The sequence below is a fragment of the Balearica regulorum genome, chromosome 2 (assembly GCF_011004875.1).
Source record: "Balearica regulorum gibbericeps isolate bBalReg1 chromosome 2, bBalReg1.pri, whole genome shotgun sequence".
Lineage (NCBI taxonomy): Eukaryota > Metazoa > Chordata > Aves > Gruiformes > Gruidae > Balearica > Balearica regulorum.
This window is the reverse complement of record NC_046185.1, coordinates 67557191-67580187: the sequence shown is the minus strand read 5'-3', so window position 1 is coordinate 67580187 and position 22997 is coordinate 67557191. Positions and strand designations below refer to the sequence as shown.

The 22997-nt window shown below is 38.0% G+C and overlaps 1 protein-coding gene and 1 long non-coding RNA gene across 2 annotated transcripts in view; one reads left to right on the top strand and one right to left on the bottom strand.

The window, feature by feature from the left end:
• LOC104633111 (dynein axonemal heavy chain 5) overlaps positions 1–22997 on the bottom strand; it is a 169455-nt gene that overhangs the window by 4237 nt on the left and 142221 nt on the right. The window contains exons 73-74 of the mRNA XM_075744633.1: positions 15181–15313; positions 4829–5037 (exon numbers count right to left, since the gene is read on the bottom strand). Coding sequence (XP_075600748.1) covers positions 4829–5037; positions 15181–15313 — 342 coding nt within the window. The remainder of the gene's footprint in view (positions 1–4828; positions 5038–15180; positions 15314–22997) is intronic.
• Positions 4055–22997, top strand: part of LOC142600420 (uncharacterized) — a 51126-nt gene continuing 32183 nt past the window's right edge. Inside the window, exons 1-2 of the long non-coding RNA XR_012833891.1 lie at positions 4055–4234; positions 6719–6924. This is a non-coding gene — a long non-coding RNA (uncharacterized LOC142600420). The remainder of the gene's footprint in view (positions 4235–6718; positions 6925–22997) is intronic.

Below are 22997 nucleotides of genomic sequence, written 5' to 3'. Positions count from 1 at the left end.
TATAAAACCTCATCCCACAATCTCATGTACATATAAACCCAAATTCAGTAGTGTAAATGCAATGCTTTCCTACGTTTTTCCAGTACCATGCATTCTTATATACTTGGTGTGCATGCATTGGTGCTAAGAAGCCACGAAATTGGCTTATTTAGCATATCAGAAGCTGCATGTATAACTCACCTCACATGCCTACTTTACAACCAGCCAGATGGAGAGAGGTTTACAAGGCTGCCAGATTAATGTGTTTTGTGAGGTTCCAAATACAGGTAATTGCTATGCCACAAATAACACTGGTATTTTGTGTGCTATATTACTCATCTTTTCCTATACCGACATTGTAAAAATGCTTTTCAGTCAACAAATCATGAAACATTTTACAGAACACAAAGGAAGTACAAACTGAAATCATGCAATTAAATAGTTAAATTCTGTCACTCTGCTCAGTGCAAAGCCTTAATGTACTACAATAACGTATTATTGTAGACACCAGCAAGAAAAACTCACAGCACTTCAGCAGCACAGAATGAAACTCACTCTCTGTTCTGAAAAGCTACAATCTCATGATATGGTTACACAAGAATTAAGCTATCTGAAGACAAGCCAGGCTGAAGATGCTGGTTAGCTTCTCTCATATAACGAACTGTCCATGTGCACACACGCTGCAGTACACGAGAAGTACCTTAGTCCTAAGAGACAGGAGGGTAGGCTGCTTTGCACTTCCAATGGATATGCTGTGGATGTGTGCCTTATTTTACCTTATGGAAACCCACTTTCATAGCTGGGAGATGAATGAATAAAACATAAAAATTGAAGATGCAGGAGCAAGAGGGACTCACTGAGAAGGACAACTACGAAGGAAGAAGTTTCAGGACAGAGAAAGAAGGTGTCTGGGGACAGGATTGGGGGAATACAGAGCCACATGGGGAACACACGAAGATGAGTATTAGAAAGCCAACAGCACAGCTAGGAAGAAATCAGGAGCAATGAGGGAACTGAACAAGCTTTTTATTTTTCTTCATTATTCACAGTGCAGGATGCTCTGTTGAGCTACTGGTTAGGGCCAAAGGAATGGAAAACAGGTGTGGAAACATAAGCACGTTGGTCTACTGAATGAAGGGGCCAATCTCTGGCTGCTGGGACCAGAGTGCTTGTTGCACGTGCTAAGTACTTCGTAGCTGCGCAATACCCTTCAAGTTATGAGAGCATGAGATGACATTCATGAACTCGGATGTTTCGCTTAACTGACATTGGTTGCTTCTCATTAATAGAATTCCAGAGACCCCATGACAAGTGTTTTCAAGAGGTTTTGTGATAGCACAGATAATTGTAATTGCGTTTGAAGTAGTTGAGAACTCTAGCATATAGCTAAGGGAGACAGGATTAAAGGCCAAGTTCTTCTATCACAAATGCCATTAAATGAAAGCAGAATCCCTGTAGTTAATTTGTAGAATTTTAATTTGTAGAAACATGCTAGTACCAATAGTTTAAAATACACAAAGTGTTCACGGCCAGAAGGCCCCAGAGGGCTACTGGATCCCAGATAAACTGAAATATTAAAGAAAGAAGAGCCTGAAGAGGACAGGACAGAGCAATAACTGTATTAAGGGAATCAGTTCAAAGGCACTGTGGAAATACTGGAATAAAAGTAAGCTCAGAGCTGTGCGTTGTCTTCAGGGATAAGACTTAGATTGCAGACTATTCTTACAGAGATGACAGGACCTATACGTTCTCTGCAGTGGGACTTGTAACACTCATCTGCTCATTTGAATGAATCCTAGACAGTGTTTGAAGACTACAGCTGTGAGCTGGAGGCCCAGCTGGGAATCCCAGAGCAGGTGAATGGCACAATAAACAACAAGAAAGAATCATGTGGCTTGAGGTGCCACTGTACAGCTGAGGGCTTGGCTCTTCCCAAACCCCTCTGTAAGGGACATAATGGACCACTTGCCATGCTGTTTGGTTTGTTTTCTGGTCATCTTTGCCCTGTTTTTTTTTTGGGGGGGGATTGTGTGTGGTTTTTGTCTGGTTTTTTTTTTTTGGGGGGGGGGGGGTTGGAGGGAAGGGAGCGGGTGTCATGTTGAGATTTCAGAAACAGCGAAAACTAGTTCTTCTTTCTTCACCTGCCTTTTCCTGAACTTCTCCCTGGCCTGCTCACTGAAGGCTGCTAAAGCTTTTTCCCTTTGGCTTCTAACAACCCATGTAAACTAACTCTGAACCTTCTAGTGAGGGAGAAGCAGGCATCCATGGAAAATATGACAAGAAATATGGAAATCAGTTAAGTCTATTGCTTTCACAATCTTACTCTCTCCTTTACCTTCCTTAGGAGGTTCATTGTTTGCCACTTATTTTGCAATTTCTACAGTGAGCAAATTATGGCAGGTTTACTAGAATTAAGTGGGCACTGAGGAATAAAGGCATTGTAGTTCATATTCTTATTAGTATTCACATTGTTTTGGCATCTAAGGGTCTTAGAAATAGGCTTAGGGTTCATTATACTAAGTACTATACAACCAGAAAGACAGTTCTGCCTTACAGGGCTTAAAATCCATATATAGGACAAGTGACAGCAACTGGATACAGAGATGCAAACAAGGAAACAATCCAACAGTGTCAGCCACAATATGGAAACTGAGAGGTAGAAATGAGATCTGCATAGTGTGAATTTTTTTGAGGAAAAATCCAGTAACATCAGATTAACTTCCAGAAGGGAAGAAAATTCATGGCACTTCTTGTTGTGTTCACCCCAGTTATCTTGGCCCAGTGCAGAAATACACAGGAAATCAGATTTCTCTTACATAGAAGCCTGAGTCTGCTCTCATTTGTATCATTATAAATAAAGATTAACTTCTGTGAAATTACTGAATTTATCCTAGTGTATAAACAGTCCAAGAGAAGGCAGAGTCAGGTCCTATATTACTCTTTATTGCCAGAATGCCTCATTCTCCCAGTGCTATGAATCTACTTTATTGTCTTGTGTTATCCATGGCATTTATCCATTGACTATAAAGCAAACAGTGAGATCTATGTAAGCAGGAAAATTACAAATTACTTAGGAGCTCCATTTCATCTCAAAAATGAACAGATTTTTCTGACAATTTCGGGTATTCCAAAGAAGCCATTAGAACTAATACTTCATCACCTCAACATAAGAAGATGAAAATCCCATTTGCTTAACATATGAAATACTGATTTTTAAACACAGCTGTATGACTACTAATAATAGTTAATTAAATAGAAAAGGAGTCTTTGCTCAGGTGAATTTCTTGGAGAATGAGCCACTCCTACAGCCTGGGTTACAGAAAATGGAGACTATAACAATAACTATCTGATTCTTAAGTTTGTGATGGTCAGCACAAATAAATTTTTAAATCATGTAAGCCAATCTCATTCTGTTTGGGTTTTTTGTTTTCTCTGCATATTATGTATTTAGGACTTGTAGAACTACGTGTTATGAAGTGTTTAATTTTTGTATTTCTGGAGGCTTTCTGACTTATTATGATCTACTAAATCACAACATGTTTGGGGACATTTTACTCTGATTATTTGGCAGAAATCCAGATGTATGTATCCAAAAAAATGTAGGATGCCCAATTTGAGCTGGCAAAATTTCAGAACTGACACAACCCCAAAGCACAAAAAACCCAGCTAAAATGGCCAGTACAAAATCTGTATCAGGTCTTGCTCATCTGTAATGCAAAAGCAAACACCAACAAAACCAAAAGCCTATTAGGATTGCATCCGGCCTGATGATTGCAAAAGTTACTTAGGAATATTTTAGAGTTCCACTATCAATGTGTTGCTAACAAACCAAGTATGGAAGCATAATCATTTTATTAAAACTCCTACTCCTCTCCCTCATACTTTTGCTTAGGAACCCTTTGCTCAGGGATTCTGTGAGCACAGTTCCATGCTATAAAGTGGTATCGGCAGACAGCTGACACAGACAGGATAGATGATAGATGGATATTTCCCAGCAGTAGCCTTAGAGAATATTTGCCACTGTTGCTTTCTCTATTCTAGGCAGCTGTTTCAGCTAGCTTTTGCATTGCTAACAAGTACTGAGATTAAAATAGATCTTTAAAATAGCTTTTTGCTAAGGCTTCACAGAAACCTGTTGGCTGGATACTCTCACAATGACTCACTTCCACAACTCACACTTCCCACAAACATCTGTGAATCATAAAAAGCTTTAATGAATGTGGATAGCTGTGCAAAGAAACTACACACCATCTAGGTATGTATACTTTACTTCTTTTAACTCTGTTCTCAGCTGTTCCCTTTTTTGTGTTTCATTTTGTGCCAGGTTTTTATTTTAGATGGTGCAGGCGAGAGGCTGTGTTTTTTGTGTGTCTCTGTAGACCAAGTCTGGCACAATTCTGGGGTGGTATAAATAACAAACCTTCCATTTCAAGGAACTGATTTGCAAGGACTGAGAGTCAAGTTCAAATCTCTTTTTCCTGTGTCAAAGTCTTGAAATTTACCTTGTTTTGTACAAAAAGGGATTTTCATACAATGAATGAAAATCAGATTACTGTAACAGAGGAGGGGAAAAAAAGGAGGATAACACTGAAATGTGAAAAAGTGTGTTTATCCAATTTCCACACTATAATTAAAGCAACCAGAAGATGCATTCAATTATTTCCGTAACATTATTTTGGTCTAGCAAAAACTTCTTCAATAGATATTGAAGTTAATTGATCCTACATTTAGGCTAAAAAATGAATTTAGATTACACTTTGTATAGTCATGACTGAGTCAGCTTGAAGTTCTCACAAGGTCTGATTTAACTGTTACATAGGCGTTAGAAAGATCAATCTGGCAGTCTTACCTGTGGATTAAAGAATCCTGTCATCCAGAACAGATTTGGTTGGCCATCCTGCAGCCAGCTGCTGAACTGCTGGTTTCTTTCAAGAAGCTCAGTAAACCAAAATCCTAAAGTAGCCGACTCCCAGGAAATCCTAAACCATAGTTTTGGAATTCTAGCATCATACATATTATCTAAAGCATCTTGCAATTCTTCTGACATAATTATAGTTCCTGGAAGATAAGTAAAACATTCAGAATGAACTTTCCCCTAGCTTGCAAAGGCAATTAAAACTTCCAAATGACATTCTGAGTTTTATAAACCCTCTTTTGTTGTGCCTCAATTGCACACCTGTTGCACTAAAGTGTTACCAGTTTGCAATAAATTTGCTCAAACTTGTAAGACTTGATTCAAAGTTAAAGGTGACAAGACAAATTATATTTCTTCTGTTATTTTGATCAGAAATAAAGATTTTTTTTTAAACAACTCCTTCTTCCTCACACATAATATTATATTCACACTGTGTTTGGAATGTGATTAAACATTTAATTTTTTTAATACATTTTAATGGTTCTCACATATGTGATCAATGACAGAGATATACTGTGTAACTCATCTATATCCTAAGCATGTACTGACAGTGATTATATTAATGAAATTCACTGTTATTAATGATAACTTTGTACATTTCCATTATCAAGATTCCCAGTGGGAAAGCAGTACGTAGAATACACCTAAAGGCAAGATTTTTTTTTTTATTTTTTTTTTTTTTTTTGGCAGTGGCAGTGCATACTCACATATTCCATGCATAGTACTGTTGTGTCCATTAAAATATTGGCATTTACTACGACAATGATTTTTCAGTGACACTCACCATTCCATGTGCCAGAAGTTCCTACATCTTAGCAGTTTGTACTAGCAATAGTACTGAGAGCTGGCACACAGCCATACCTCAGGATGTCTTCTCTATTCCAGCTAAAATATTTTAAATTGTAGAAACTGGTCTGGTAGACCCCATTCCGATTAAATGTTCATGTAATACCAATGTTCAATGCATTGTTATACACACAACTGCTGTAATTGCCACAAGGATTACATGAGATACCAAACAGAATTAGGTGGCTTCCACCACAGAACATGTAAAGGATAGAGAAGTAGTTTGGGTGACTGCAAACAAGAGCTGCAGTGGCTCATCCAAACATATTTGTATGGAAATGTGGCCTGTAATAGGTAAGCATTTCAAAACCCTTCCTTGCATTAAGGTTGGCAGGTCCCCAGTTCTGGGGAAAAAGAAGAATATCCAGAAATCAAACACTAGCTTTTAATTTAGAAGAATGTAGTGGCTGCCCTAAACACTTGTACACCAGTGTGTGCAAATCTGGTACTTTCTACCATATATCATTGGCAAATAGGCTTCATTTTCTTCTAGCAGATAATGGCCTGCTGTCATTTATACACACCTCTCTTTATGCAACAAATGCTATGAGAAAGCCATCAACTTACAAAACTAAATACTAAAAAAACCCTGCCATCCTGCATTCTCTGTAATGGCTTCATAGTAGGTTCAGAATCATGTTTTGAGATAGCTAAGAGTCTTTTATAACACAATTAAAAAATCTTCTCTTTGGGTATAAATCTTCTCTAACATATACTCAAGAACACCAACATTTAAGAAAGAAACCACTCTGTGTTATTTCTCCTTTGCCTAGAAAAATGTAATTTTAGACCATAAACTCTGTTCACCCTCTGGAGGCAGAAAAAGCAGAAAGAAAAGTGCAGCACATGTTGGTTTCTACTTCAGAGCAACTGTAGTGAGTGCAGACAACAACTGAAGAGCATCCCGTTGGAGCCCTGGAGATCATTACCATCCAAACTAAGAAAGAACTCTCATCTCTGGTTCTTCCTTGTTTTCAGGCTCATGCAGCCAACTTTCTCCTGCAACAAGGGTTGTGACAGAACCACATTTTCTTCCCTAATCTTGTGGGCAGGCTGGAGCTTTTCATGAAGGGAGATACAACCAGTTTCTGCCTCGAAGCATGGTGAAATCTCTTAGGATGTCTGCCTGTTATGACTCAGAGCAGCTGCTGAGAACGCTAAGCCAGAGTGTTCTTGAGCATGAGGTATGTTCACAGTTCTGGCCTTGTCCATATAGCTGCATAAATATTCCTAGTGAGTGGGTGTCAGCTCTGGCAGTAGGCATACAGTGCTTGAATTTCAGCACTAAATGACATCTGTGGGTGTTGGGATGCATTCCTGCAGCTAAAATACTCTGATAAAAATAAAAAAATAATAATAATAAAATAATTCTCAGAAATAAAATTAGTAACACATGACAAAAATAATAGCATCCTTCTGGAGAAAGGTGATGTGTTTGAAAAACTATATTTGATAAATTCAATTAGTTGCACAACACCATGCACTTCTCACATTTAACTTCTAAGAAGCTCAGAGCACTGGTTACTGTATGAAAAGACTGAATGTCCTATGAACTTGACAGGCTTGAATGTTCTATGAATCAGACACGCCAGCTGTTTATAACTTGGTTATTTTTGGTTTTACTTCATGATATTCCTTTTCTGAATGGAATAAAGCCTGTCTGAAAATGACTGATAAAAGGTCAGTTCAGTTAAAGATGTTAAGGAATGTCCATGCTTCCAAAATAATATGTACTCTAACCATACTGCTCCCATAGTATATACAGTTTTGAAATTAGGATTTGCCTTTTTCATTGCCCTAAATTGAAACCATTTCACTTCTAAAACATATCTAAATCTAGCCAATTGCTGTGTAGCAAATAAGCCAAATAAAGCTATCCAGTTCTGAGGGTAACTAGTTTTTATTGGTAATTAAAGTGATCAGTCTGTTCTTTTAAATTGATCTTGGTTTTAGGGTGACTCATTCAATAGACATACTGGTTTGACTGGACTAAAGCAGGACCTTGTACTATTTTATGGTGTTGCTCCTTTTCACTACCACATCTACTACAAGCTGAATCTGAAAACTGTGGAATTTATAAAATTTTGAATTTCACATTTAGGAAAGCCTGTATCTGGACTAGAAAACGTGCTTATCTCATTTAAATGAGTGGATAAAGTTAGAATCAAAGGAAGGATCTTCAACTGCAGCATGAACCAAAAAAAAAAAAAAGCTCAAAAAAAAAAAAAAAAAAGGCTCAATCGACTGACTGATTGTCTTCCCAGAGGCACAGATGTGAATCAAGAATATCCAGAATAATTATGTAGGATATAAATTAGATGAGAAGAAGCTAGTTTCTCCATCAAATGCAGTTTGCCAATAGCTGACATCATTATAATAGGATTGGAGATTATCCCTTGAGGACAATACTTGCTAGACAATGAGTTTTTTAAGCTAGCCTTAACAGTAGACAGAGGAAAAAGCTCAGTGAAAGCATCATTCCATTCTTGACTGTCACAGTTGCAACTATAGATGTTGATCTTTTCAGCCTTTAATCCCCACTCAGTTTTACCTCCCAAGCAACCAGGTTTGTTATTGGACCAGTCACTCCTTGCCTCCACCACTGCAGCTGGTGGAGCTGCAACTCCCTCTTCCTCGTTGAACAGGTTGAAGAGAAAATCCCAACTTGCTTATAACTTCCTAAGTTTTCCTCCATTTCTGCCTTATGACAACAGCTAACTTGCTTGTGCTTTCCCCAAAGAAAGCATTATTGATTATTCCACCCAAAGGTACAAGGTATTTTGTATCAGAAATACTGTGGCCAGCAGGACTAGGGAAGTGATTGTCCCCCTGTACTCGGCTCTGGTGAGGCCGCACCTTGAGTACTGTGTTCAGTTTTGGGCCGCTCACTACAAGAAAGATATTGAGGTGCTGGAGTGTGTCCAGAGAAGAGCAACGAAGCTGGTGAAGGGTTTAGAGCACAAATCTGTTGAAGAGTTGCTGAGGGAACAGGAGTCGTTTAGCTTGGAGAAGAGGAGGCTGAGGGGAGCTCAGCTACAGCTCTCTACAGCTACCTGAAAGGTTGTAGCCAGACAGGTGTTGGTCTCTTCTCCCAAGTAACAAGTGATAGGATAAGAGGAAATAGCCTCGAGTTGTGCCAGGGGAAGTTTAGATTGGATATTAGGAAAAATACATTCACCCAAAGGGTTGTCAATCACTGAAACAGGCTGCCCAGGGAAGTGGATGGGTCACCAACACTGGAGGTATTTAAAAGACGTGTAGATCTGGTGCTGAGGGACATGGTTTAGTGGTGGACTTGGCAGTGCTATGTTAATGGTTGGACTTGATAATCTTAAATGTCTTTTCCAACCTAAGCATTCTATGATTCTAGTTATACAGAGTACTAGATAAAAACAATAAAAGCTAATGTATGTTTCCCCTTACCTAAAACTTAATCTTTTTTTTGCAAGCTCTAATATGTTTGTGCTAGCTCAGTGACCACCATTGCTGTGCTGAAAGAAGTCAACTTCTTTGCTTCAGGCAGTTCTTTGGATATTTCCCTCTTTCTTCATTTGCGGTACTTGGGCACTTTAGCACTGGGAGATGATTCCCAGGAAGCTCTCAGAAGTTCATTTAACTCCACCTATTTTAATCCCAAGGCCCTCAACAATTAATCTCCTCCTTTTGCTCCTGGTCTCCAGAACAGGAAGAGTGAATCAGGCAGCTAAGCCCTGCAAAGTACAACACTCTCTCCATTTTTTACTTGTAGACTGTGGTATTCTCTCCAGCTGCACCTAACCGTTGCCCCTGTTCTGTTTTCTGTTTGTTTCCCACCTTCCTTTTCTGGTGCAGAATCCTCTGATTTAATTCTTCAGGAGAGATGAAAGGAACGGAGAAACTTGAGTTGCATGCAATTTTTCACAGAGAAGAGCTCACAAATCATAGATTCCCTGCAACAGCTAATTCCTTCAGTCAGAAAGAAGGCAATTTGAAAGTAACCTTGCAAATTGTTCTGAACACTTACCAGCTCCAGTACTAAAGGCACTTGGCTACACCCACCAAAGGACTGAAAATAAAAATTTTAAAGCAATACTTTGAAGATGAAAATCTATGCACACCCCCCCAAAAAAACTACAAATCACTACCCTGAGCTAAAGTAATAGAACAGGCAGATAAACCATTTTCTGGAGTTTGTCCTAAATGTGCAATGTCTGTTTCTAAACAGTTGTCCTGGCCAGCATCATGGCAAGGGTACACAATGCTTATTAAGAAGTCCAGAAATAACACGCTACACTTCGTAAAAGACAATAGGAGGCATTCTGGCATCCTTATCAGGATGAGAGGTAAATAATGGATGAGAGCTGCTGAGCCAAGAGTAACTACGCCACAAGACATACTAGACTCATCCTCTCCATTCCTCAAATGAATTCCCCATTGTTACATTCCATTAATGTCCTCACTGAGTGCTCTTAATCATCTTCAAATAAAATCATCATCCAAAAGTGGAATACAGAGATGATCCCTGGCAAGCCTTACACACACACACTTTAAGAATCAGTAAGGTAAGAGCCCGAGATATTTCAGTCTAAAAGTCTATTACCATCGTCAGCAGGCCAAACTAAAATTGTATTAATTGGCAATCTTAAAGCATTACGAGTCAAAACAGAATTTAGCCAAACAGTGGGAATGAGTCCATACTCCTTCCCTTTGTGTGAAATTACCTTTCCTGTGCACTCTGGCAAGACTAGTTTCCTGGGCTTCAGGTTTTTGCCACATAGATTAGAATGAATTATCAGCTACCTCTTTTGGCTCTTTTGGAGTTCATTTACATCCCTCTTGTAAGGTGCTACATACACTGAACAGAAATTCCTTGCAGCAACGTGATGCAAACACTATTGTCAAGATCATGGTATTCTGAGTTGGAAAAAAATAGTGAATCTTTACCTCACTCTTTCAGGGGCTTAACACAAGTTTGTGTAGATGACATAGGAACTCTAAGTGATTCCTATTAAGTATGTAGAACTATATGCTACCTTGCGTCTACATGAAGTTTCAAGATACCGTTATATGAATGAAAACAAGGAAACACCTAAGGCCAACACGCTTGTTAGCAATACAGTACAAGGATGGTGATGAGCTAAAAGCAGGTAATGAAATAGTTTTTAATAAGATAGTAGATCAATGACTGAGATGTGCAGAAACTAGTGAAATGCACCAGTATTTCTCAAGGCCTTGTTATTAACAGTTATTATTCAGCTTTGTCTGAATTATAAGGTTCCAAAAATATTAGAAACACATACAAAAATGCATAATTTTTTACTGTCCAATACCTTCTGTCTCAATTGTCTCACCTGTATTTTCTCGCACTTCTCAACTTGGCATAAACATATACCTGAAACATGCTAGTGTCTTAATTTTAATGTTTTCATGCATATAATCCATGCGTCATTTAAAGAACATGCTTATGATATAAAACTGTGTGGGTAAAAAGAGGGCAAGTAGCGAAGTCTCATCTCCCCTTAGTAATATCCTTGTTCCTGACCCTATTTTTCCAAAAGCTTTGATCGCCCTCTCTTTCAGTGTAGAGTAAGACTAATCTGTGATTTTTTTTCAAGTGCTGGCATGTAGGTTATGTATGGTGTGCATGAAAATACGCAAGCTGTGTGACGTGAAGGGTGCCATATTGTAGTTGCAGTGACAAGTTTGCGTAAGCCTGGTAGAGCTTCCCATGACAAATGCCATGATGACTTCTGAAATAGTTATTTGTATTGATTCCACTTTTTTGCGTTCTATGTTGGTCTTACGGCTTATGGCTCCCATAGGTATTTGTACAATGCTTGTCTTGCAAGTACTAAGAAAAATTAAGGAACAAAAACTCTGCACCTGTGGAAACAAATCTTTACACATTACAAGTCATGTAAAAGCTTTTAGAGGGATTGCCATATTCTCAGGAAATATGTTAACAGGAAAAGGACTTCTCTCTCCTAACTTCACAAGTACTGCACAAAAAGCAGTGGGAGTTCTGTGATCATGTGGCACATATATAACATGAAAGGATAACAAATCCAAGATTTCCTGTATGGCCTTCACTTGTTCATGTAGTAGGCAGTACCAAGGGATTAGTTTGAAAACACAAAGCTATAAGGTACCAGAAACAAATGCCAAATGGACATAGTTTTATGACCAAAGTAGAATCCAGATATACTCATAAATAAATGTGTTAAGCATTTGTTTCTTTCAAGCAGAATGTTAAGTAGGTTAAAAAAAAATCAGGAAATAAAACCAAATTAAAAGCTGTGCTTATTTCCATTGCCAAGGATTCAATATCTGCTTTTAGTGCTACTACAAGTATGCTCCACTGCTGAGACTCACGGAAGCCACTCAAGGAGGACTAGGGATAACTCCCACAGAATATCTCTTCTTAGTTTCTTCACTGATAGAAGACACATCAGGGTGCTATCAAAACGCTTACCACTCCTACTTCAGTGCATGGAGAAATAAAGAGAACACCCCCCCTCCCCACCCAAGGCAACAGATAGGCCACATTCAGTTCCCCTCTACTCAAACAAACTCTAAGAGAATAGGAATAACTGAATGGGTCATTAGATTTTACTGCATCTAAATAAACTATCTTCATTACTGGCAGAGGGAATTTGAAGTGCCCACTCCCAAACAGCCGGGGTATTAGTACTCTGTGCCAGAGGCATCTGCGCTTCCACAGGAGGAAGATAAGGCATGTACACAGGAACTCTATAGCTCGTATACTGCCCTGCAAAGACTGTGGTCACCTTCTGCCAGGGGCTCAAGATCTGATGTTCATAACCTATTAGAATCTGGAGTTTTGGTTCAAGCCCCAAGTCTTACTGCTCCCCAGATGAAAAGATGAGAAAACAGCTCTTTCCTCATCTCTAAAAACACTTCTCTATTTGGAACATTGCCTCTGTTTAGGTCACTTGAGAGGACAATCATCATTGCTGTTTTCTGATTTATGTGAAGCTCTGTATTATACCAACTGTGAAAGGGCAATCAATAAGTAATTAAAACAAAACTAATAGATGGGACATAGCTGAGAGTACAAAGTGCAGCTACAATCTAATTATAATAATTTGATCCAAAAAAAAGTATCCCTCTGGGCAGCAGAGTTTATTGGTAGAGATGCAGACTTGTGGGGCATAGCTGCCAACAAACATGTTGGACACATGCTGAGCATCCTCACACCTCCCAAAAGCTGAACACTGTTATATCTGCCCTCTGGATAGAGGGACAAAACTGGCTCTGCTCATTCCTTCAACATCCCTCATGTTCTGCTGCACATGGGCTCTCACTGAAGAGGGCTTTATATTACCTCAAACGTAACTCAAAGAGCAACAGTAAGATGACAAGGTCCATCTATTCACATCCAATCTGCAGAATCAAATATTCAGACCTCTCACAAAGCTACATGGCACAACATGAAGATGCACTATATTCTTAAACACAAAATTTGTTTGAAAATTTAGATCTGCTTTAAGCAGGTGCTCAGGCTTTAACAGGTTCATGAGGCCAGAGGGAGATGCATGACCAGGGCAGATGTCAAAATTCACATGACCTGTTTGAGCAGGCAGATGAGTTTACCTCATTGTAAAGAAAAAGGAGCACCTCAGATGATCTGAGACTGCAGTTGACTAGTTTTGGGGAAGAATCCAGTATGAGAGAGTTTGGGGTTTTCCCCTTTGCTGAGGCAAGACAGAGGGCCTAAATGTTTTTTCCATCCTCTAATTAACGGTCTACCACATGAACTTGATGTATCATGAATCTGCCAGAAGCTATTAATCATTATTGGTAACTACACACCCAATTTTGTTTTCAGAGCAAATTTTCACTATATTTAACTTACCTGTCCCTAAGAAAATTATAATGTTTTAGAGGATTGCACAAGAGTTACAGCATTAACTTGATTAAACACCTGGTAGAGGACTGTGCCCACTGTGGAACTGAATACTAAGTGCAAATAAATTATATTACTCATCCACCCCTCGGCAGAATATTGTAGTTTTGAGATTTTAAATATACCTATCACAATCAGGGAAAGATTAGTAATTTCTTGGACAGAAAGTATTATTTTCATTTACTTGAAAAGGGACTCTACGTACATATAAAGGGAAACTTTCAGCTCAGTACTGAAACAGAGGACAATTGTTTCTTCCAGCTTGATCTTTGCATAGGTTATTACAGGATATGGAAGCTAATTAGCCTTAGGCACATTTATGAACTTCTTTCCTAGATTCAGATTATAGGCATGATGTTTCTGAAGCATGCATTGTTGCCTTGGTGAATCATACAAATGATAGGAAAAAATCCTTGCTGATTCCTATGTAACAAAAATACAAATTAAAAAAATCTCCCCTCATGAAAGACTTGTCAAAAGACTGGAAAAAGCCAGTAAGACAGATCACAGTACTGCCATCACCTATATCCGAAGAGAATAGTTTTGAGGCACTCTGACCTTCTCAGGTTTGCTGTCTCAGATATTTTCTGCCTCTGCTGGGGAACAGCAGACTTCAGTGAGATCTTAACCAGTGGAACTGAACCATTCCTGCTTCATTTTCATTTACTGTTAATTCAAGAAGCTTGGTTGAGCAACAGTATACTTTCCTTCCTGGATATTTCAACTCTTGCAGATGAGCAAAATGGGAAGTGAAAACAATAAGCACACAGTAACATCATCATCCCTTCTTTTTCCTCACTCCTTTTCTGATCAAATTTTCCATCTGCTTCTAGTTGCCTGTACTCTTGATTTATTTTAACTACATTCACCATTGCTCACTTCAGCCAAATACTCCTGTCTCTGAGAGATACAGAGTGCTGTTGCCTACCTCCTGTGATGGCTAAAAGCAGAACCCTATCATTCTCTTTTGACTGGCACTCCCACTCACTTCAGCTTCCATTTAGAGACATCCTATTTGGTATAACCAGCTTCACGAACATTGCAAATCTCACCTTAAATTATAGTCTGTACCACCTGGCCTCCTGAGTGCCCTGTCTCTCAATTACTTAGCAGCAACACTTCTACCTTGTTCTATATAATTATGTCTCGACTTAATTTCATAAATCACTCTGGCACACGACCTGTGGACCTAATCATGCAATTCAGTTTCTCTGAGCTCTGTAGAGATCCTGGAGAGAATCACAGAAGTGTAGTAGTGCTGTGGGACATGAACTGCAATACTGGAGCACATGCATACAGAATAAATTAAGGTAGAGTGTCCTTAGAGGTGCAGTCAGGAGGCTTTACGGGCTAGAATTAGTGGTCATATGATAAAGAGAGAAAAAGAGAAAAATGTCTGGAGGGAGAGAACAAAAGAGAAAGAGGTAAAAAGGAAGGTAAGGAGCGGAAATATTTAGTTAGTTATATCGTATAAGCAATCACTAGCAAGAAATATTTCATCTTAATGAGTATGATTTTTAATATTGTAACTTACCATCGATAGCCAATTTGAGATTGGTCAGTGTAGTCCTAACTCTTGATATAACATGTTGCATGCGGTCAATTTCTTGACGGAGAAATATGTTTATGGGTTGAATAGCTCCCATCTTTTGAAGCTGGGCTTTCACCTAAACAAGAATAGTGCAACGAATATAAAATTTAATCTTCTGTTTCCCCTGCAATAATTTTTGAAAGAAAAAGTATGGTTTTTTCAATTGTATAGCACAATTCCTGAGAAAAGAAACTTTTATGTAACAGATGGCCATGTAAGTCCTGTGCCAACTTTAAGATTTAGCATGCTGTGACTCATTAGCTTACCAAAAGGAGCTCCTCCATCATTCTAAGGAGGGAAAGTTCCCTCTTTTTGAAGGGACACAGCAGTTCCTTCTGTCCTTGTTCGGCTGCAGGGTCTTAGATCTTAAAAAAAACACCACATGCTATAAAAAAGTATGTTTGATGGTAACTTCTGCATATTTCCTAATTGTGCTAGGTGAACTTTCTCACCTCTTCTTGCCCTGCTGAGTTGAAATAATGCTACAAATGGAGTTTGACTTAACAAGCACAATGATGTATAAAAGCTGCTGCTTCCAATAGCACGTGACTCACTCATAAGACAAGGTGCTCATGGATGCATTACTAGAGAGGCAAGATTGCCAGGAATAATACAGGTGCCACAGAATTCTGTTACACCATTATGTGCACCGGGTTGTGGGTAGAAGCTTTTGGCCTTCTGAACTTCTAAGGATAAGGGTTTCACTCATATTCATAAGGCAACATTTTCAAAATGGAATTAGTTGTTTGTGTTACTTAAGGACATGTCACAACAACAGTAGCAAAAGCATTCCCTGTCTCACTTTAGCATAATGATGCATATACAATATGCTTCAGACATACATTGTATGTTCCATGTATATCAAAAATCACTGTACACAACAGTGCATGAGAGAGAATTTAGTGGCACCCGCAAAAATTGTGGTGCCTATACCTCATATAGGACCAGAATTCTTGGTTTTTAAGACTTTCAAGTGTTTTTCCCCACTATGACTCAGCTTCCAGAAAGCCAACGGCCTTCTCTCTGTACTCGCTACCACCCAGCCACATGCATCATCTTTCACCTTGAAGGAATGTGAACCCTGATCTTTGCCACAGTCACTCCTTCCCTCTGCAGGTGAAATTCTGCGAGGGGACTGTGGAACCAAAAAGAGATCTCAAATAGCAAAATGAGATCCTAGATCCAGATATCTATATGGCCATTCATTTATAATAAAAGAGCTGACCCATAGGATCAGTTTGCTAAAATAATGTAAGAGCTTATTTTGAGTTTACTAACAAAAGATGAAGAAAGAGTTAGAAAGTCTATTCTTTCAAAGAGCAGACTATCATTGCAATTCTATTGCAGCCAAGTAGAAACCACAAGAGTTGGTATAATGCGTGCTGTTTCATCAAGGCCAGAAGTCCACAGGATTTTGCTTTGGATTTTTCCAGATGTACTCATATATCTCATAGTATACATTATTATGTATACTACACATTATCTACACAAAGTAGTCATTACTAAAGATATTATTATACTGAATAGCAAGTTTCTGCACAATGAACATAATATAGCAGTTGAGTAGTTATAATTCCTAGTATAAATGAGTCAATGCTTTGACAATTTCCAATTCTCAAGTTTCAACTCCAAGTCCGATAAAATACTCTTTTTCAACTTTACCTGCTGTTCTCCTTGGGAGACAGCTATCAGCAAGGTTATTCATCATATTTTAATCACAAGGACCCATGAGTTTGTCAGACGGAATGTCCAAGAAATAGATGCCAGCCAATTATGCTAATACTTTGCAGTGTGACAGTTCATTTTACAGACTAGGTTAATGTGTTTCTTCCTATAAAAGAGAAAAAGCTACTAAAATCAGCTATCACAAAACTAGAGATGAGACAATAAACTCTTTTTGGATAAAACACACAACGAAGTATTCTGATTTTTTTTCATACAAAATCCAGGGAAAGCTTCTGCTTTCTGAAAATTTTACAATTGGTAATTCTCCATCTTGAGAAAAAAAAAAAAACCTATGAATTTTTTTTTTCCAGCAAACTTAGAAGTCTAGTGCATGCCACTAATAAGAAAGGGATTATAAATATAATCCATGCATTTTATCCTTTAAATAAGAAATACACTTTTTTCTAGCCTACAGAGCATGCGTTCCTTTTGGGGATCATTTAGAGGAAGAATTTCTCCCATTTGAGGAAAAATTGCATGGAAGATGTTGTTAAAGGGGTTATTTTCCAAAATATTGATATTTATGAATCTACAAAGAGAAGATGAAATAAATATTCTAAAATATTACTGTATTGATAATCGTACAGTTTGTTTAGTGAATGCTCAGAATTTAAACATTCTTCTGATTTGTTTTCATGTACCTACAAAAATATCTATCATGTTTTGAATTATGGAGTGAACCAATAATGCAGAAATTTGTTAATCCATCCTAGATATGTTCACAGCACTCAGCCTGGAGTATCAAGCATAACCAGAGATGAAAACTGAATAAAATGACATACTTCCTACCTTATTGTATACAAATCAATCCTGATCTGCAGTGAGATTTACTAGGGGTAATATAGTGCCTTTCTTGGAAGTCTTGCTGTTAAGATTAATTTTAAATACCATCTCTGAAGTATGATTGACTGGTTTTGTATTAGAATTCTTATCAAGCAATCAGATGACTTCCTTCCAATGCTGTATTTATTATGACATAAAGAGATGGATCCCAACTGACAGAAAAAAAACTCAAAAGACAAACCTCACTAACCAAAATAGCCTTTCTGAGATTAATACACAAATTCCATAAAGCCCACTTACAACATCTCTTTTTCATTATGCAAACAGCTGTCATCTAACATAAAACAAGGTGATTTAAAAAAGGAGCAACTAAAATCATAATCTTAATAGCTTTGTCTACATGATTTTGCAATGCATATCTGTCAGATTCCTCTATGCACATTTTTTAGCTGTACTCAGGTCACCAACTCCTTTGTCACCACATACTTTATAGGATATTCAGCAGAAAAGCAGTTGCTGAACTCATGCCATTCAATGATCAGTGATCAAGTTACTGTAGTACTAACTGTCTATCATTTTCAGTAAATGCTATTATTTTCAATTAGACTTGGTTACTTGCTATACTCTTCGTTAGCAGAAATGGGAAGACCATCATTCTGTGAGATGGTCTAAATAAGAGGCCTGAAGAAGAAAGACAAGCTCAAGGCGTGTCCAAGCCAAAGCTCTTTTCAAGTGGTGTCAAGGACCACTTCCCTGTTGTATACAAGGGAAACAGGCAGTGAAATATGTGGAAAATAGCTGAAGCTCTAGAGCTGGGTGACCACTATATCTGATAGGGTTGCTAAGTAAACCAGAGCCACTTTACAAAGCATCTATGTTAGTGTTTAAGTTCAGACCCTGAAATTTTTTTTTATTATTTTTATATTTTTAGCAAATAAAATGCACTGAAAAGTAGACTCCAGGCATACAAACTGGCTTGGCTTCAAGTTAAACTAACCCAAAAGGCATGTTTCAGGAGTCTAACATATTCCAACCACCAATGGGTGTTCAGCCTACAGGCCCAGACTAGAGTTAGACCAAAATAAATTCCCCAATAAACCATCTAATGCAGGGGTGGGGTCCTCAGATGAACTCCTATTTCCATGCAATACTTGCTAATGTAGTCATAACCTCAGCAGAGGGTAAGACGAAATCAATACTACAAAAAATATTTAAGGAAAAACACCCATTGCTACTTGGGTTAAAAGCCAACCTCCAATAAAGTGCAGTATCTTTTTTCATTATAAAACTCTGTGTGTGACAGGCTGACATTTATTCTTGCATCTATCTTCACTCCCATGGACTGACTGGACCTAATCATTTTACCACTAATCTCTCTGCTACCTGTGAGGCAAAACCCAGAAGCAAAAGGGGTTATGAAAGTAGGACTCATACTCTGCCTCTGCCTTTGGAGCGTGAAAAATGAAGACAGTTTTAGGTCAGGAGGAAGGTTTATTTTGCTTTTCCATCACCTGTGTCAAACTGCAGTCTGAAAAGCATGCAAAGGTGACTTGTTTTGTTTATAGTCTTTTCGGTGGACATTGAGTCACTTATTTGACTGGTGAGAGGAAGCATTACAAGAACACAACAGCAAAAGCAGCAGCATATATCATGGGGTAAAATGGTTGCCCTGTTTTGAAATTGTTTGTTCCAAAGCCATTGCCAAAGGCTAATAATTGAGAAATGAAGGCTTCTGTGTGACAGTCTGAATTTTCTCTGGATTCACAATGTATCAAGAGAAAGTACAATCCAGGGCTCTGAATGTCAGCAAATAATTGGTTTCAGTACCATCCATCTCTAACCTAGTCTGCTGGGGTTTTAACTCTGATCAAATTCACTCCACACTTTCAAAAGGCAGCCACAAGAACTGATCAAAGATAGCAAAGGCACCTGCCACTTTCCCTGAAGAGTATTTGCTTTTAATTACCTTCATTTGTTTCCTAATTTTTTTGTTCCTTTTCTCTACTGTAACTGGATTCCCAAAGACTACCATGTCGTGGTCTTACTAAAGCACAATATTCTTCTAAAAGCAAGCCCATGCTGCATTGCTGGACTAATGAATGTTTTTCTTTTTACTGCTCTTATCCAATGAGGCATGCATAGGAACCCTTTTTGACACATTCCCTCAGTCTCTTACAATTTAGTATATTGGTTTTGTTTCAGGATTGTTAAACTGATGTAGTAGGTAATAATGTTGTGAATATAGGTAATAATGTCCTGAATGACCAAATGTTGACTTAAATTGACAAAAAACAGAACTCATCTCATTCCCTTTCTTTCAGACATCACAGGCAGTAATTACAAAATCCATTTCGCTCCTTATACTTGTAAGTTTAATGTCATTTGCTTATTATATTGTAGCTTCTGCTAAATTCTGTTGCTTCTTCCCTCAGAGAACATCTAAACTCTCCCTTCTTTTCTGGTCTAATGAAATTCTTGGTTATATGTTAGTGAACATAATCTTTCTTTTTTTTTTTTTCCTCTTGGTATTTTAGACATTCTTTTTTTTTATCAGTTTATGCAAACTTTCATGTAAAAAATTAGCTTGCTTTACAGCTTACTCCTGCCCTCTCCACCCAAGAGGTTCCAGAGCTTCAGTTCAGATGAGAAACACATTTGATACAGATTTTTTGCTTATTGTGTAGAGGTCACCACACTCCTGGCACCATAAACAACTGCAGCAGATGTGGAACTGGGCACTAATGGGAGAAAAGGGAAATTCCTCTCTGACAAAGAAAGCACTGGTAAAGACCCAAACAAGTTCTAACATCTAGAGAATGAGAGAAAGGGTAAATCCACTACACAAAATGAAGAAGGAAATATTGAAGAATCAGGAACTGCAAGAAATAATGTCAAATCTCTTAATACTGCAGAAGAAGCATCTGAAGTTGCCATGCAGCTGACACAACCAAAGAGATGTACAGAGGAACACCTTCTTATCAACAATAAACTATTGGAAAATGACCAGAGGATGCTCTGTAGATGCTCAGAGCAAAGGAATGACTACCATGATACAGAAACAAAGAGTAATTTTTTGATAGTAAAGTACCATGTCATCCATCAGTAATGTGGATTGAAGAAACAGCACGTAAACAGAGTGGCGTGATTAATCAAAGGGAAGTGCAATTCACAGATCAAGATGTACAGAGCTTTAGAAAACTAGAAATCACCAGGAAGAGGTGGTATCTACACTTATTGACAAAGGAATGAAACAAACTTACATCCTGAGCTCAGAATACATTTACAAGAAATACAAGGGGGAAAAGTAGATCCAACAGGACATCCTCTAACTGTGCTTGTAAGAACGAAGCAGGGGGAGGAGGGAGAGCAAGCTGATGCTGAAGTATTAGTACCTAATATTGGTTTGTGCTGTACAAGCATGAATCTCCTTACTTGAATCATAAGAGAACAGCTGTCAAGCAAATTGAAGCAAAAGAGGTTTCCTTGAAGCTCAGAGAAGATGTCAGAGAAGTGGTACAGAAGCAAAGAACTGTCTAATTGTGAGCATCATTATAAAGATGATTGCTTGTAAGAAAATAAAACCTGCATGTATGATTGGCAGACTATGAGAAAAGATAATAGCTTTGTCATACTACTGGATGATGAAAGTGAAAGAGCACTGAAAATAATTGGTTATGATTTTTTTACACAGTCACATGGATAAAGTATGTATTGTGCCCAAATACAGTAGTAAAACAGAGACAAGAGTGCAGGGTAGAACTTTCAAAATAAACCCTCCAAACTCTTTATCCTTAACGGTAGCTCCTGGGTCCGTAACTGGTTGCCTCCAAAGCTAAGACACTCAAGGAAGTGACTGAAAAGAGGAGGCCTATCCTGTGTGTGTTTTGTGTGGATAACCTGAGTGAATAAACCAAGAAGGAATGAGAGTGAATGAGACCAAGATTAAACAGAAGAAATGCCAGAGAAAAGTAGTATTTGTTCAAACCATTTAGAAGTCAAATTTGGATTAAACAAGCGTGTGTGCATTTTACAAAACTAAAAGGCACTGCGCAAATCACCCAGAGGTAAAATCTGAGGGCAAGAATACCCCCTGGTTACAATATAAAGTCCAGTACTATTGACGTCTTCTAAGTATTACGAATTCTTCAGGAGGAAAAAAGTTGGCAGTTTAACAAGGGAATGAAGAAATACTCCTCTGGAGGATTTAGCAAATACATTGAAAGAAGTTAGCTCAATACACATATTACAAATATGGCAAAACCATATATGCCAACACCATTCAGTATTCTATTGCTATTGCAAATTGAAAAAAAAAAAAAAGAATTCTAAGGAGTTGAATAAAACTCGAAAAAAACTAGTTCCATGAAAAAGCTTTACTCTGATAGGAAGGATAAGGGAAAAGGACTGAGAACAGTCCAAGGTGTAGATTATAGGTATAGATCCAAGGTGTAAATTACTAAATTTATTAAATTAGTAATTAAGTGTGATTATTATACTTACTATATTTAATTTTATTTGATATTTACAATATTTATTTATTAATCAATAATAATGTGAAAATTAGAAAACTGACTCCATCCCAAATCAAATTCTACAAATAAATTATTTATATACTATCACTGGCGATCACTTAATAAGCAGGTGACAAGAAAAAGAGAGATACAAGCAGGCATGGATGGAAAAATAACTATATGAAGAAAGCTGTGAAGCTATGAAGAAAGCTATGAAGAAAGCTATGAAGAAGCTTCATAGCTATGAAGAAACCTATGAAGAAAGCTATGAAGAAACCTCACCAAAAAAAGTTGCAGATTGTAAGGATCTTGCCAAGAGGGGAAAGAAAAGAGAAGTTCTGAGTTGAATTATGATAGCAGAGAAGAGGCTATTTATACAAGAGGTATTACATCTGAGATGAATAGTGGAACAGAAGACAGGAAATATTGTCAGGGCCCCAAGACTATTGGTTGCAACCTATGCGCACATTCTAAGTTGGCCAGAGAAGAAAATACAGTATAACATAACAAGTTGCAATACTGCATACTGGGCACTTTGCAGGCTTGGACTGCAACCAGAGAAAAAAACCCAAACCGCTATCAGTGCAAAACAGAATTGTAAATAATAAAATTGTGGAAATTAGGGGTTTTCAACAGTTACTGTTCATGAAACACATGGCAAGACACCAGATCCTACTTACCAACTGATGCAAGAGTGTTTATGCTGGAATTTTCCATTTAATGAGACTGTTAATCAAAAAT